The sequence below is a fragment of the Chiloscyllium plagiosum genome, unplaced genomic scaffold (genome assembly GCF_037043375.1).
Source record: "Chiloscyllium plagiosum isolate Xiang-an unplaced genomic scaffold, Cpla_swu_hap1 HiC_scaffold_10, whole genome shotgun sequence".
NCBI lineage: Eukaryota > Metazoa > Chordata > Chondrichthyes > Orectolobiformes > Hemiscylliidae > Chiloscyllium > Chiloscyllium plagiosum.
This window is the reverse complement of record NW_028270148.1, coordinates 78,327,488-78,343,838: the sequence shown is the minus strand read 5'-3', so window position 1 is coordinate 78,343,838 and position 16,351 is coordinate 78,327,488. Positions and strand designations below refer to the sequence as shown.

Here is a 16,351-nt window from a genome sequence, read left to right as displayed (position 1 = left end):
CCTAGCATCCCCCAGAGTCCTAGGGTACACCTGATCAGGTCCTGGGGATTTATCCACTTTTATGCCTTTCAGCACTTCCTCCTCTGTAATATGGATATTTTTCAAGATGTCACCATCTATTTCCCTACATTATATATCTTCCATGTCCTTTTCCACAGTAAATACTGATGCAAAATACTCATTTAGTATCTCCTCCATCTCCTGCAGCTCCATACAAAGTTCTCAAGCAGTTAAGTTATTCTAAATTCTGTTTTCTTTTGTTCATGTTTCAACTATAGTGTTTAAATAAATTCTGTTTTGCTTAAAGCTGAGTGGCTTGACCAGCTCATCACATCTGGAATTTACTCGACATTTGCCTTTAAAGTAAGAAAACGTTAGGGTGTAGGCTATCTTCTTCAAATATTTTGAGTGGGTGTGGCCTGGTCCATAACAAATTGAGGGTTTTTGTCAGGATTGATTTGTTCATTCCAATTTAGGATTAGGATCTTTGGACTCGAAAGCAGCAAGTGATAAGTGTTTCGTTCCGGGTATTGAATTTGGTTGGTTTAAGCAGTGCTTGGGATAGAAATGGCTCTTTCAGTCACTAAGAGTTTTCTGCACCTGATAGAAGTGACTTTGGGGGCTTTACAAAGGTAAGCAAGGCAAAGCTGCTGGAAGTGGCAGACAAGCTGGAGTTGGAATTGCCTGCATCCATGAGAACTGGAGAGATAATTCCAGCCATAGTTTGGCACTTAAATTTGCTGGAATAGCTATTATAATCTTTGGAAATTCAATTGAAAATGAAGCAGCTTGAGTTAACGGCAAAAGAAAATGAAAGACAAAAATAAATGAAACAGTTTGAATTATGGTCAAAGGCACAGGCAAGAGAAAAAGAATGAAACACCCTAGTAGAACAAAAGGAGAGGAAATGGAGAAAGAGAGAGAGTTTGAACTTCATAAACTGGCACTTAGACAAGAAAGTTGGTTGAAAAGGATGGAGGTGAAGGTAGAAGGTAGGCTTAGTGAGGAGGATAGGGAGGATGAGCAAACCCATAATAGCCAAAAGCCTGGTGGGGATCTGTTTAAATATATCCAAGCCCCTCCCTGGACATGTACGGGAAGAGACTATTTTCTATTCTTTCTTTCTGTGCAAGGAAAAATATTTTGGTGAACTGGGTGGCTGAGGGCCCCCCTGGACTTTCAAATTGGCACAGATTAATTATGGAATGTATTCCCCTTGACTTCCTTACAAATATGGTGCACCGAAACACAAATTATTTTATAAAATATGGCAGCCCTTCTTGAATTACATAAATACACATATCTCGGCTATTCTAACAAGGGCTTTTATTTAATTGAGATTACAAACCTGGCTGGTCCTTAGGAGAGGAATCCCGCACGAATATGGGTTTTATTACATCGGATGTTAACACATTCCGAGCATGTAAGAGATTTAATATACACTCTGGTTAGTTATAGGTTAGATTAGTAGATAGTTGAGTTTCTTTTTTTCTTTTTCGGGCTTTTTTTTCTTTCTTCTTTTGTTAAATTTTGGCTATTGTGTATTTGATTTAATTGTATATCAATGTTTATATTTGAGAGTATTGTTTATTTTTGTAAACTTGTAAAAATGTTAAATTTCTAATAAAAATATCTATAAAAAAAAATCCAAGCATTGCCTAAATTTGATGAGAAGGACGCCTTTTCACCTCATTTGAGAAGGTAACTAAACACATTAAGTGGCCAGTGATTAAGTAGATTTTGTTGATTCAAACAAAGCCGGCAGGTACAGCAAGTAAGGTCTTTGCATCACTATCAGAGGAGGTATCTGTGGAGTATGAGAAGGTGAATAAAGCCATTTTATGTGCAAATGAGCTTGTGCCAGAAGCCTCCAGATAACATTTCAGGAATCTAAGGAGGGACCCTGGTCAAACATATATTGAGTTTGAAAAGATCAAACAAAGTAATCTCGATAAGGACTTTAAAAATAGATTAAACGTATGATGCTCTCAGGCAGATGATTATTTTGGAGGAGTTCAAAAATTGACTTGTTGAGGTAGTGAGAACTCATGTAGAGCAGAAAGTTAAAACAACATGAAGCAGCTGAAATGGCTGACAATCATGAGTTGGTTCTAAATCAAAGTTTGACTTCTGATAACAATTTCAGATAGAAATTGGGGAAAGAAGAAATGCTCAGGTGGTAAGAGAAAACTACATCTCTTTGAAGGTAATAAAGATAGTTTACCACAGGATAAAAAGGAAAAGGAGGAAAGTAATAAAGAGGAAAGTTAAAAAACTCAGGTGTTTTCACTGCAATAAAGTAGGCCATATGAAATCATTGTGTTGGTGGATTAGAAAAAGCACTGGGAAGATGAATGTAGGAAAACAGGGTAAGCCATTGCATTTTGTTGAAGTGGTAAAAGAAAGCACACTAGAGACTAAAACGATACACCAGAATGTACAACCTGGTCAGAGATTGGTTAAGGAGAAAGTGCCAGATCTTCTTCAACCAGTTACTTATGAAGGTAAGGTCTACTCACATATTTTCATACCAGTACGTATAAATACAATTTACTACCAGTAATTCATTCGTTTCTCTTGCTTTATCCGGTGATTACCTTTACCATAATTCATTGTGCTTTTCTACTTTACCTGGGATTAGTTGAGATATCAAATGGACTTCTGCTAATAATACAGTATTTTGTACTGTAGCATGAATTTCAGCCCCTCAAAACTAGTACCTGTGTAATTGTCGACTCTATAAACTTAGAAATAGTCGAAAAAATTTGACTTTTACACGAATATATACAGTTTTCAGGCAGATGAGACATGAGACAAGTTGAATTACCAGTGGCTTATAGGTAAGAGATGTTGCAGGTAGTGCATGAAGTACCAGTCAGGAGGTCATTTGGAAAAAGACAAGCATTTTCTAAAAAATGGCATTTTTATTGGTCTGGACTGCATAAAGAAGTAGCTGAATTTTGCCAGACACATCACACTTGTCAGGCAATGAGAAAACCGCAGGCATTAATAAAACCTGCACCTTTACTACCCATTCCTGCATTTGATTATGTAGGACCCCAACCTTAAACATGAAGTAGGAATCAGTACTTGTTAACATTAATAGATGTGTCGACTAGATTTCCAGAGGCTATTCAACTATGCAACATCACTACTAAAGAAATTGTATAAGAGTTACTCAAATGTTTCACTAGATATGGACTACCTACAGAGATACAATCAGATCAAGGGTCAAATTTTACATCAAAATTATTTAAGAAAGTTGTAGACAGATTAGGAATAAAATCAAATCCACTGCAAACTATCCAGAATTGCAGGGAGCACTAGAAAGGTAGCATCTGATGTTAAAGACCATGTGAAGGGCTTATAATCAAGACTATCCAGATGATTAGGATAAAGGAATTCCGTTTGTACTTTTTGCCATTAGACATGCACCAAATGAATCAATTCCACCTCCCCCACGAATCAAGGGATTTTGAAGGGATCTGTTGTACAGAGCATGTCAGGGACAGGACACCCAGATCAAGCGAGCACTGTTCCCACTTCCAAAACCAGACTTACTCGGAGTGCAGTCGCAGCCTTGACGCCCCAGACTGCCGATAACCAGTATCCCCGCATTATGATAGGCATTACACCTCTAGACAAGCCCTGGACTCACACTGAGGTCCGAAGCATGCGCCAGGATGCCCGCAATGCACTATATCACCCTGATACACTTTTTCAATTGGCTACTACAAATTTGTGATATCTACAATTGCTTACCGCAGGATGTCCAGACTTTACTGTAGTTGTGCATACACGCCTTTCTGGGCAGCCATGACAAGCTCTATTGAATTCTCCGCCAAGCTGTGGGCTCATGCAAGCATATGTTCCACCAGGCTTGGGAACAGTGTTAAAGGTGCCGTGGTGGGGGGATCCAAGATTCCAAGATGGCAGCAATCTGAGCAGATCTGCACTCCAGCCCAGCAGTACTGATATTTTTACCCCTCCACCATTTAAATCCATTTGCGGTGGAGCATCGACTGTCCAAATGAGTCGGGCAGGGAGTATTATGTTTGGATGATTGATTGTTCAGGTGGCCGGAGACTAGCAGCAATCTATGAGTGCCGGTTGCTCAAGCGTTTCTCGATTATCCGGCAATGTACACCCTAATGCCAGTTCACCATGAGCAGCCAGCTATTAAACATCTCTTGGTTATCTGGCAATGCATGCCATAATGCCGTTTAACTGATAGCTGAATGCTAGTTTGCCTAGTGTTGTTTTTGTAGGGTCTTGAGATCTTGTTCGGATGCTGAAAATGTGTTGCTGGAAAAGCGCAGCAGGTCAGGCAGCATCCAAGGAACAGGAGAATCGACGTTTTGGGCATAAGCCCTTCTTCAGGAATGAGGAAAGTGTGTCCAGCAGGCTAAGATAAAAGGTAGGGAGGAGGGACTTGGGGGAGGGGCTTTGGAAATGCGATAGGTGGAGGGAGGTCAAGGTGAGGGTGATAGGCCGGAGTGGGGGTGGGGGCGGAGAGGTCAGGAAGAAGATTGCAGGTTAGGAAGGCGGTGCTGAGTTCGAGGGATTTGACTGAGACAAGGTGGGGGGAGGGGAAATGAGGAAACTGGAGAAATTTGAGTTCATCCCTTGTGGTTGGAGGGTTCCCAGGCAGAAGATGATCGGATCTTGTTCGGATGGTCAGCGATTCCAATGGTTGATGTTCTGATAGTCGAGGTTCTGCTGTAAATTCTTTTGGAGTGAGCAAGTATGATGAAAGGAAAGCGTACAGCCAAGCTCCAACACACGGGACACTTGTCGAAAGCATCAGGTGGTGCCGCAACTGCGGATGCAGCGGCAGCTCCCTCGACAGCCAAGAAAGAGGTACCTGCACAACAGAACGTTGCTGAAGGACTCGTGGCAATCAAGGAGTTGATGGAAGACAATCGTACTCGGCTGAAACCGATTTCGGTCATGCTACAAAAGCATGAGAAGGAGTTGGAAGGGCTCGGGAAGCGAGTTGGATAGGCATTGGAGACCAAGGCGGAGTCCTCAGAGGGGTGAATCGAGGCCCTCGAAAAACATGTCCAGGCCTTGACTGAACAGGTCTATGATCTGGAAAATTGAGGTAGGAGTGGAAAGTGGGTACCTGTCAAGCTTTTTTGAAAACAAGCTGCCACAGTTATTTGGCTGGGATGTCAAGACTGACTAAGTGAAGGTTGATAGAGCTCACCAGGTTGCGGTGCACAGATTTCATGGCACCCCTGCCCGATCTGATATGATTTCAAAGCTACAGGGACAAGCAGAAACTCCTTGAATCTTCTAGAAGGAAGGGGAAAGATCCACAGGCCCGGACAGGGAACTAAGATGTTTTTCTGCGGCAGTGATCCATAAAAGGAAATTATTTGATGAGGTCAAAAGAAAATTAAGGGACCTTGGTATTAGATACCCAATGGTGCGGTCATTTGTCTCCTCAGAACGAGTGAAAAATTTCTTGGACACTTTAAAATAATTCTTATGGATTTTTAGACACGGACAATAATGTTTATTTTTTTTCTCTTGCTATGTTTCTTGTAATGTTACCCTTTTCTTAAAGAAGCTGCTGTTGTTTTTTTTCTCTCAGATTAGGCTTGGTGTTGATATATAGTTGGGGGTGGGCAGAGTGCTCACTATTTTGTCTGTTTCCTTTTATTGCTTGGGTCTGGGTTAACGATGATGTAAAAATATCAGCCAGGGCCCCCGCAATTTCTTCTCTAGCCTTTTGCAGTGTTCTTAGATATATCTGGTTAGGGCTAGATTTATCCACTTTCATACATTCTAATATGTCTAACAGCTCCTCTACAGTAATATGGACTGTCCTCCAGCTATCACCTCTGACTTCCCCAGCTTCCCCATGTCTTTCTCCACAGTAACACAGAGGAGAAAGAGTGATTGAGGACCTCGCCCATGTCCTGCGGTTCTACACATACATGCCCACTTCGGTCCTTCAGGGGTCCTACACTCTCTTTAGTTATTCTTTTCCTTTAATATACTTAAAGAACGTCTTTGAATTCTCACTAATCTTCTCAGTCAAGTGTATCTCATGCCCCCTTTTCGCCTTTCTGATTTCCTTCTCCTGCATCTCCTATATGCCCCCAGGGATTCCCTCGATCCCAGCTGCCCGTATTTGATCCTTACCTCCTTCTTTTCTCTGGTCAAAGCCTGAACATCTCTTGTCATCCAGGGTTTTCTATTCTTGTCAACCTTGCCCTTCACCCTCACAGGAACTCTAGCGATCTCACTTTTAAAGGCCTCCCACTTGCCGTAGATCCCTTTACCTGCAAGCAAACTACTCCAATCAACCCCTGCAAGTTTCTGACTAATTCCATCAAAATTTGCCTTGCCCCAATTTAGAACTTGAACCTATGGACCAGATTTGTCCCTCTCTACAACTATTTTAAAATTAATAAAACTATGCTCGTTGGTCCCCAAATGTTCCCCCACTGTCACCCCAGTCACCTGTCCTGTCCTATTTCCCAACAGTAAATCGAGTTTTGCCCCTTCTCAAGTAGGACCCTCCCTATACTTTCTGAGGAAACTTCCCTCCCAAATTCCACCCCATCTAAGCCCTTCATGTGATGGCAGTCCTGCTCTATATTAGGAAAATTTAAATCCCCTACTATGATAACCCTATTGCTCCTGCAAGTCTCCCCAATCTCCCTGCATATTTGTTCCTCTAATTCCCATTGACTATTTAGGTGCCTATCCCCTTATTATTTCTTAGCTCCACCCACAATGCCTCACTGGATGATTCTTCAGTTATTTCATCTCTGATTACTGCTGTAATACTTGCCTTAATAAAAATGCAACTCCGCCTCCCCTCTTTCCACCACCTCTGTCCTGCCTAAAGCACCTAAACCCTGGAACAATAAGGTGTCAGTCCTGTACCTCCCTTAGCTATGTTTCTGTAATGGCTAATAATATGCCAGTCCCACGTATCTATCTACACCCTGAGTTCATTGGCCTTACTTATTAGCCCTCTTGCATTGAAATAGAAGCAATTTAATCCAACAGTTATTGCTTAGTCCCCGTCATGTTCCTGCCTGACTTGTCTCTTCACTTTACTCTCTCTGATTACTCTATCTCCTTCCAGCCTTGCACTTGCCTCCCTGGTGTTAAGAATCCGACCTCCCTGCCAATTTAGTTTAAACTCTCTCTTGTAGCAGTAGCAAACTTGGTCGCCAAGATATTGGTCCCCCACCAGTTCAGATGAAACCCAGCCCTATTGAACAGGTTGCCCTCTGATGGAGGTGATGGGCAAAGCTAATGGTATGCTGGCCTTCATAGCGAGATGATTTGAGTATCAGAATAAGGATGTCTTGCTGCAGTTATATAGGGCCTTGGTGAGGCTACACCTTGAGTATTGTGTGCAGTTTTGGTCTCCTAGTCTGAGGAAGATATTCTTGCTTTTGAGGGAGTCCAGCAAATGTTCACCAGACCGATTCCTGGGATGGCAGGACTGACATACGAAGAAACACTGATTGACTGGGCTTTTACTCACTGGAATTTAAAAGGATGAGGGGAGATCTCATAGAAACATACTAAATCCTGTTGGGACTGGGCTGGCTAGATGTGGGAAGAATGTTCCCTATGTTGGAGGAAGTGCAAAACAGTGTCAGAGTAAGGAATTAGCCATTCGGGATTGAGATGAGGAAGAACTTCTGTACTCAGTGCTGTGAAACTGTGGAATTCTCTTATCACAGAAAGCTGCTGAGGCCAGTTCATTGGATATATTCAAGAGGGAGCTGGACTTGGCCTTGCAGCTAAAATGCTCAATAGACAGAAATCTTTGAGGAGAAAGTGAGGACTGCAGATGCTGGAGATCAGAGCTGAAAATGTGTTGCTGGAAAAGCGCAGCAGGTCAGACAGCATCCAAGGAGCAGGAGAATCGACGTTTCGGGCATGAGCCCTTCTTCAAGAACGAGGAGAGTGTGCCAAGCAGGCTAAGATAAAAGGTAGGGAGGAGGGACTTGGAGGAGGGGCGTTGGAAATGCGATAGGTGGAAGGAGGTCAAGGTGAGGGTGATAGGCCGGAGTGGGGGTGGGGGCGGAGAGGTCAGGAAGAAGATTGCAGGTTAGGAAGGCGGTGCTGAGTTCGAGGGATTTGACTGAGACAAGATGGGGGGAGGGGAAATGAGGAAACTGGAGAAATCTGAGTTCATCCCTTGTGGTTGGAGGGTTCCTAGACAGAAGATGAGGCGTCCTTCCTCCAACCGTCATGTTGCTATGGTCTGGCGATGGAGGAGTCCAAGGACCTGCAAATGGACCCCACCACCAGGGATATATTTCCCTCCCCTCCCCTATAAGCGTTCCGAAAAGACCACTCCCTCCGTGACTCCCTCGTCAGGTCCACACCCCCCACCAACCCAACCTCCACTCCCGGCACCTTCCCCTGCAACCGCAAGAAATGCAAAACTTGCGCCCACACCTCCCCCCTTACTTCCCTCCAAGGCCCCAAGGGATCCTTCCATATCCGCCACAAATTCACCTGCACCTCCACACATATCATTTATTGCATCCGCTGCATCCGATGTGGCCTCCTCTATATTTGGGAGATGCCTACTTGCGGAACGTTTCAGAGAACACCTCTGGGACACCTGGACCAACCAACCCAACCATCCCGTGGCTCAACACTTCAACTCTCCCTCCCACTCCACCAAGGACATGCAGGTCCTTGGACTCGTCCATCGCCAGACCATAGCAACATGACGGTTGGAGGAAGGATGCCTCATCTTCCATCTAGGAACCCTCCAACCACAAGGGATGAACTCAGATTTCTCCAATTTCCTCATTTCCCCTCCCCCCACCTTGTCTCAGTCAAATCCCTCGAACTCAGCACCGCCTTCCTAACCTGCAATCTTCTTCCTGACCTCTCCGCCCCCACCCCCACTCCGGCCTATCACCCTCACCTTGACCTCCTTCCACCTATCGCATTTCCAATGCCCCTCCCCCAAGTCCCTCCTCCCTACCTTTTATCTTAGCCTGCTCGGCACACTCTCCTCATTCCTGAAGAAGGGCTCATGCCCGAAACGTCGATTCTCCTGCTCCTTGGATGCTGCCTGACCTGCTGCGCTTTTCCAGCAACACATTTTCAATGGAGAGAAAGCCATGATTATATTGAATGATAGTGCAGGCTCAAATGGCCTACTGCTGCACCTTTTTTTTTATGTTTCTATGTATCTATGAGATACAGACTGCCTGAAGTAGGCTGTCTACAGTGGCAAAGCAAAGTACTGGATCCCTTACTGTTTGTGATATTCATAAATTATATAGATGAGAATGTGGAGGGTGGCGTGACTAGCGTAGGTAATAATATACTTTTGGTAATACAGACCCGATGGCTAAAGGACCTCTTCATTACTGTACGATCTTATAACTGGATCTTTATTTCCTACAGGTTAGAAAAGAACAAGGTGATCTCATTAAATCATATCAAATTCTTACACTGCTCAACAGGATGTTCTCGTTGGCTAGGGAAAGAGCAGTTGGGGGCACTCGCCTCTAGAAACAATGAAGCTATTTAGGACTGAGATGAAGACAATATTCTTCACTTACAGAGAAGATTTTCTGTTGTATTCTCTGCTATCAATACTTCAAGGGGTCTTGCTTTTTTTCAAAATTTCCTAAAGTAAAGAGCTTTTTTTCAAACATGGTAAAAATTAATATTTTTTTCCTTTTTTCTGTAAACACATTCTATTGTCACTATAGTGTAAATTTGTCCGACATAGTTTAGGTGACATGGAAATGCCATTGCAAGGTACAAGAAAGTGATTCTAAAATTACCTTCTATAAAATTTCCTCATGTAGTCCATGGTTCAGGACACTTCTGAAGTGCTGTCTTGTGAGTGATGAATCTTTTAAAGGCTGGCCTAACTTCACAAACTATGTAGAGGTTCAGGGCATGCCTATCCCTATAATGTTGCCACTAAAGTTGGGAGCACCAGGTGGAAGTGCCAAGTGACTTGGTGAAAATCCAGGTCCATGTCTCCAATTTGAGATTTAAAGTGAAAGTACTATTACTTGTCATAAAAATCCATCACATCATTATGTCCATCAGGAAAAGAAATTTGCTTCATGCCGTGAAATAAATTAGAGACTAGAGCTAGTTTACTTGTGACTCTAGACCAAAGTAATGTGATTGACTCTTAACTATCCTCTGAGCAATTAAGGATCAGTAATAAATGCTTGCAAAACCAGTGAGGGCCCATCCTATGCAAGAAAAGAAATCATGTCAGCATTTTAAAGAAACAAGCTGCTGTCAGGTTTCTAAGAATATCCAAACAAAAATTGAAAGAACCACGGATGCTGTAAATTAGAAACACAAACAAAAACAGAAGTTGCTGGAAAAGCTCAACAGGTCTAGCAGTATCTGTAAAGAGAAATCAAAGTTAACATTTTGGGTCCAGTGACCCTTCCTCGGAACTGGTGGTAGCTGGGAAAATGTTGTTTATGTGCAGAAAATAAGGTTGGGGGAGGGGATTAAGGAGTAAACAATAGGTAGAGATAGAGCTGAAAGAGAGAGAACAGGGAGGTGTGTGACCTCGCCTACATTGGGGAAACGAAGCGTAGACTAGGTGACCACTTCGCATAACATCTACGTTCTGCCTGCAAAAAAAGATCCTGAGCTTCCAATTGCCTGCCACTTTAATACACCACTCTGTTCCCTGGCCAGGCTTGCTGCAGTGCTCCAGCGAAACTTGGCGCAAGTTGGAACAATAGCACCTCCATCTGGGGACCTTGCAGCTCTCTGGACTTAATATTGAGTTCAATAATTTTAGAACCTGAAGTGCCCCATGTCCTAAGCCCCATCACACACACACCAGGCCTTTGGATCACAGTGTTCCATTACACACTACCTATTGTCAGCCACTACCCGTCTCCATGAACAGCTATTCACACTTCTAGCCAGATCGTTATTGACTCGTTTGTCTGTCCAACTGCTCTTCTCTCTCTTTGGGCTCTATTTCTACTTATCATTTACTCCTTAACCTCTCCCTCCACCCTATCTCCTGCATATAAACCAACATTTTCCTAGCTACCATCAGTTCTGAGGAAGGGTCACCAGACCCAAACAGTTAACTATGATTTCTCTTCACAGATGCTGCCAGACCTGCTGAGCTTTCTCAGCAACTTCTGTCCTAATATTATCCACTTGATTCACTCACACAAATTGTATTCCTGTCTGAAATAATAAGTACAATATACTAAAGAAATCTTTTTAATAGTTCAGGGCAGTTCTTACCTGTAATTCCCATGTGGTAACCGTGAAACGCATCCATCAGACCATCACAAAGAATGCTATCTTGAAGCGATACATCACCCATTTTGACTCCAGTTCTCATAAGTGCCACATGCGGAGTCTGGAGTAAACAATATATGCAGCTTTTAATTGATCTCCTTGCAGTGGGTCACCACTTGGTACACTGGCTAAAAGTAACCATGAGATCCATCAAGCTTTGTGGAAATATCCAAGTCTACACTTCCATATCCAATATAAAAATACTATAAAATTCATACATTATTATGAAAAATTGATTAAATATTATTGAAAGGTACTTGTCATAGGACTACATTTCTCTTCTACAAGTACACAATAAATGAATATTTTGCATCAGTATTTACTGTGGAAAAGGATATGGAAGATATAGACTGTAGGGAAATAGATGGTGACATCTTGCAAAATGTCCAGATTACAGAGGAGGAAGTGCTGGATGTCTTGAAACGGTAAAAGGTGGATAAAGCCCCAGGACCTGATCAGGGGTACCCGAGAACTCTGTGGGAAGTAGAGAAGTGATTGCTGGGCATCTTGCTGAGATATTTGTATCATCGATAGTCACTGGTGAGGTGCCGGAAGACTGGAGGTTGGCAAACGTGGTGCCACTGTTTAAGAAGGGCGGTAAAGACAAGCCAGGGAACTATAGACCGGTGAGCCTGACCTCAGTGGTGGGCAAGTTGTTGGAGGGAATCCTGAGGGACAGGATGTACATGTATTTGGAAAGGCAAGGACTGATTAGGGATAGTCAACATGGCTTTGTGCATGGGAAATCATGTCTCACAAACTTGATTGAGTTTTTTGAAGAAGTAACAAAGAAGATTGATGAAGGCAGAGCAGTAGATGTGATCTATATGGACTTCAGTAAGGCGTTCGACAAGGTTCCCCATGGGAGACTGATTAGCAAGGTTAGATCTCATGGAGTACAGGGAGAACTAGCCATTTGGATATAGAACTGACTCAAAGGTAGAAGACAGAGGGTGGTGGTGGAGGGTTGTTTTTCAGACTGGAGGCCTGTGACCAGTAGAGTGCCACAAGGATCGGTGCTGGGCCCTCTACTTTTTGTCATTACATAAATTATTTGGATGCGAGTATAAGAGATATAGTTGTAAGTTGGCAGATGACACCAAAATTGGAGGTGTAGTGGACAGCGAAGAGGGTTACCTCAGATTACAACAGGATCTTGACCAGATGGGCCAGTGGGCTGAGAAGTGGCAGATGGAGTTTAATTCAGATAAATGTGAGGTGCTGCATTTTGGGAAAGCAAATCTTAGCAGGACTTATACACTTAATGGTAAGGTCCTAGGGAGTGTTGCTGAACAAAGAGACCTTGGAGTGCAAATTCATAGCTCTTTGAAAGTGGAGTCGCAGGTAGATAGGATAGTGGAGAGGGTGTTTGGTATGCTTTCATTTATTGGTCAGAGTACTGAGTACAGGAGTTGGGAGGTCATGTTGGGGCTGTACAGGACATTGGTTAGGCCACTGTTGGAATATTATGGGCAGTTCTGGTTTCCTTCTTATCAGAAAGATGTTGTGAAACTTGAAAGGGTTCATAAAAGATTTACAAGGATGTTGCCAGGGTTGGAGGATCTGAACTACAGGGAGAGTCTGAACAGGCTGGGGCTGTTTTCCCTGGAGTGTCAGAGGCTGAGGGGTGACCTTATGGAGGTTTATAAAATTATGAGGGGCATGGATAGGGTAAATAGACAAAGTCTTTTCCCTGGGGTTGGGTAGTCCAGACTAGAGGGCATAGGTTTAGGGTGAGAGGGGAAAGATATAAGAGAGACCTAAGGGGCAACTTTTTCACGCAGAGGGTGGTACGTGTATGGAATGAACTGCCAGAGGGTGTGGTGGAGGCTGGTACAATTGCAACATTTAAAAGGCATCTGGATGGGTATATGAATAGGAAGGATTTGGAGCGATATGGGCTGGGTGCTGGCAGGTGGGACTAGATTGGGTTGGGATATCTGATCGGCATGGATGGGTTGGACCGAAGGGTCTGTTTCCATGCTGTACATCTCTATGACTCTAAATAACATCATACATCTCCAGAGACCATAATTCAGGCTGTAATGTAAAATTGATATATACTGAACACTGATTTGGTGTCCAGAAGACCGAAAGAAATAGAAACAGGAGCAGGCCGCATAGACTTCTAGCTTGCTCCACCATTTAATAGGATCATGTCTAATCTGACATTTCTCATCCACTTTCTTATGCTTTGCCTGTAATCCTACTGATCAAGAATCTATTTTTCTCAGCCTTAAAATATACAGAAGGATTCTGGTCCCATAGCCCTCTGTAGCAAGGAGTTCCACAGACTCTCAATCCTCTGAGAAGAGAAAATTTCGCCTCATCTTAATCTTAAATTGGTACATCTTTATTCTGAGACTATGCCCTTTGGTCCTAGACTCTTCTGATGGGGGTGGGGTAACATTCTGTCAAGTCTCTTAAGAATATTGTATGCTTCAATGAAATCACCTCTCATGATTCTAAACTCCAGTGAGTAGACCCCCAACCAATTTAGCCTTTGCTCATAAAACAATCCTTCCATAAGAGGGATCATCATAGTGAACCTTTTCTGAACTGCCTTCAATGAAATGGTATCTTTTCTTAAATAAGGAGTCCAGTTCGGACGCCACACTTTAGCAAAGACATGAATGACTGAGGGTAGAAATTATTTCTGAGAATGATCCCAGGGATGAAAAACATAATTATGTTGATAAATTGGAAAATTTTAGACTGGTTTCTTTCAAAAACAGAATTTTGATAGAGGATACTAAAAATGAGGGGTCAGGATTAGAAGGCTGGGGATAAAATGTTTCCAGTTTTGTAAAAGAATTGCAAACAAGAGGACACAGATTGAAGGCAATTGGCAAAAGAAGCAATGGCGATATGCAGAAATACTTATTCATGCAGTGAGTGGTTAGGATCTCAAATGATTGCCTGACAGTGTGCTGGAGGCAGTCAAGGTATTCAACAGAGGATTTTATTGTGATACCAAAATTAAGTACGTCAGGATAATGCAGAGCAACTAGGAAAGTGGCACTAGGTAAATTACTCTAGGGAGCCTAATTAGGCAAGAATTGTCTCCAGTATGTGCATGGGTTGAGGATTGACTAACTAACATAACGTAATAGGATCATTTTATGTTAGAAAACTGTAACTAGTGAAATGCCACAGCAATCTATCTCAATGACTTTGGATGAAATAACTGACTGTATTGCAGCCAAATATACAAGGATAGATTGGAAAGCAAATTGTGAAAATGATACATAGAGCAAAGTGGTATAGATAAGTTATAAAACCAAATTACTACACATGTTGGAAATCTGAAATACGCTGGAAAAAACTCAGGTCAGGCAGCAACCAGGGAGAGAATGGTCAAGACCTTTCATCAGAACTGAAGAGAAATAGAAAGGTGAAAGTTATAAGCCAAAGGAAGGGAGAAAGTACAAGAAGAACTAAGAAATTCCATGAGAAGACAAAGGCTAGGGATCATTAAATAACAAAAGAATTCTTGCTGCAATAGACAGACAGCTAACGAATGTAGTAAAGAAATAACAGTTGCATTAACAAAGAGCAGTACAGCACAGGAATAGGCCCTTCAGCCTCCCAAGGCTGCGATATCACACAATGCCTATGTACCAAACTAAATAACTAATGCCTCTACACTGTGCCTCTATTCCCTGTTTATTCTTATATCTGTCAAGATGTCTTGTATACGTTTCTATTCTATCTCCTCCTCTGGCAGCACGTTCCAGGTACTTACCACCATCTATAAAGAAAAAGTGCCTCTCAAACATTTTATCCCCTTTAAACTTATCCCATTTTACCTTAGACCTATGACCCCTAGGAAATGACATTTCTATATGGGAAAAAAAGACTCCATTCTATCTATGTCTCACATAACTTTGTAACTTTTATCAGGTCACCCCTCATGGTCAACATTCAAGTGAAGACAAACCATGTCTGTCAAATCCCTCTTCATAGTTAATATTCTCCAAACCAAGCAACATCCTGCTAAACTATGTTTGTACGCTTTCCAAAGCCTCCACATTCTTCTTAAAGCATGGTGGCCAGAAATGTACACAATGTTCCAAATGTGGCCGAACTAAAGGTCAATACAGCAGTAACATGAGGAGTATGGGCTACATAAAGAACACCAAAATGAATTGTGAAGGAATGAAAAAAAGCCATCCCAGCAAACAAAGATGAAGAAAAATATTACATAGAATAAAATGAGGACAGAATTATGATAGGTCAATTGAGTGGACAAAAAGATTTGGCAGCTGGAGTGCACTATGGGAACATATGAATCAGGAAGAGTAGAAAAGCACAATACTATTTAAATGGGGAGACAGCAGAACGCATTACAGAGGGAACTGGATATCCTTATACATGAATCACAGAAGATTAGCATACAGTGCAGCAAGTAATTAGGAAGTTAAATGGAACAGAGATATTTATCGCAGGTGAGACAGTGGATAAAGTGGGGATGTCTTGTCACTACTCCCCACAACCCTTCTCACAACTCTTATTACATTGGTGAGACTACACATGGAGCACTGTGTTCAGTTCTGACAACTTTGTATTCGCTTTGGAACTGTTTAGAGAAGGCTGATTTTCAAGATGAAGGGGTTGTCTTAGGAAAGCTTGAGCAGGTTGGGCCTAGTTTAGAAGAATGGGTTCCTTTTATTGTAACATATTATTCTGAGTGGGGCATGACTGTACATGTGGAGAAATTGTTTCCCCTCACAGAGAAGTCTAGAATTAGAGGGCATAATTTAAAAATAAGGGACCTTTCAGTTAAAATGGAGAGGAGTTTTTTTTCTCTCAAAAGGCTCTGGAATTCTTCGTAGTGTCAGCAGTGGAGCCTGGACCACTGAATATATTCAAGACAGCATGAGAAAGATTTCAGATTTACAAACAATTAAGGGCTATGGGAGACAGGCCAGAAAGTGGAGTTTAGGATGAATCAGATTCGCCATGATTTTATTGAATGGCAGAACTGCTCTGCAGAGGTCTTATTTCTTATGATCTTAGGTGGGTTCAATTACAGCTT

General features: G+C 42.4%; 1 protein-coding gene across 2 annotated transcripts in view; it reads right to left on the bottom strand.

Annotated features, from left to right (window-relative positions):
• The window catches only part of acat2 (acetyl-CoA acetyltransferase 2), a 107,631-nt gene that overhangs the window by 29,567 nt on the left and 61,713 nt on the right, over positions 1–16,351 (bottom strand). For both annotated transcript variants that reach the window (XM_043696187.2, XM_043696189.2), the window contains exon 4: positions 11,257–11,374. In XM_043696187.2, coding sequence (XP_043552122.2) covers positions 11,257–11,374 — 118 coding nt within the window. The remainder of the gene's footprint in view (positions 1–11,256; positions 11,375–16,351) is intronic.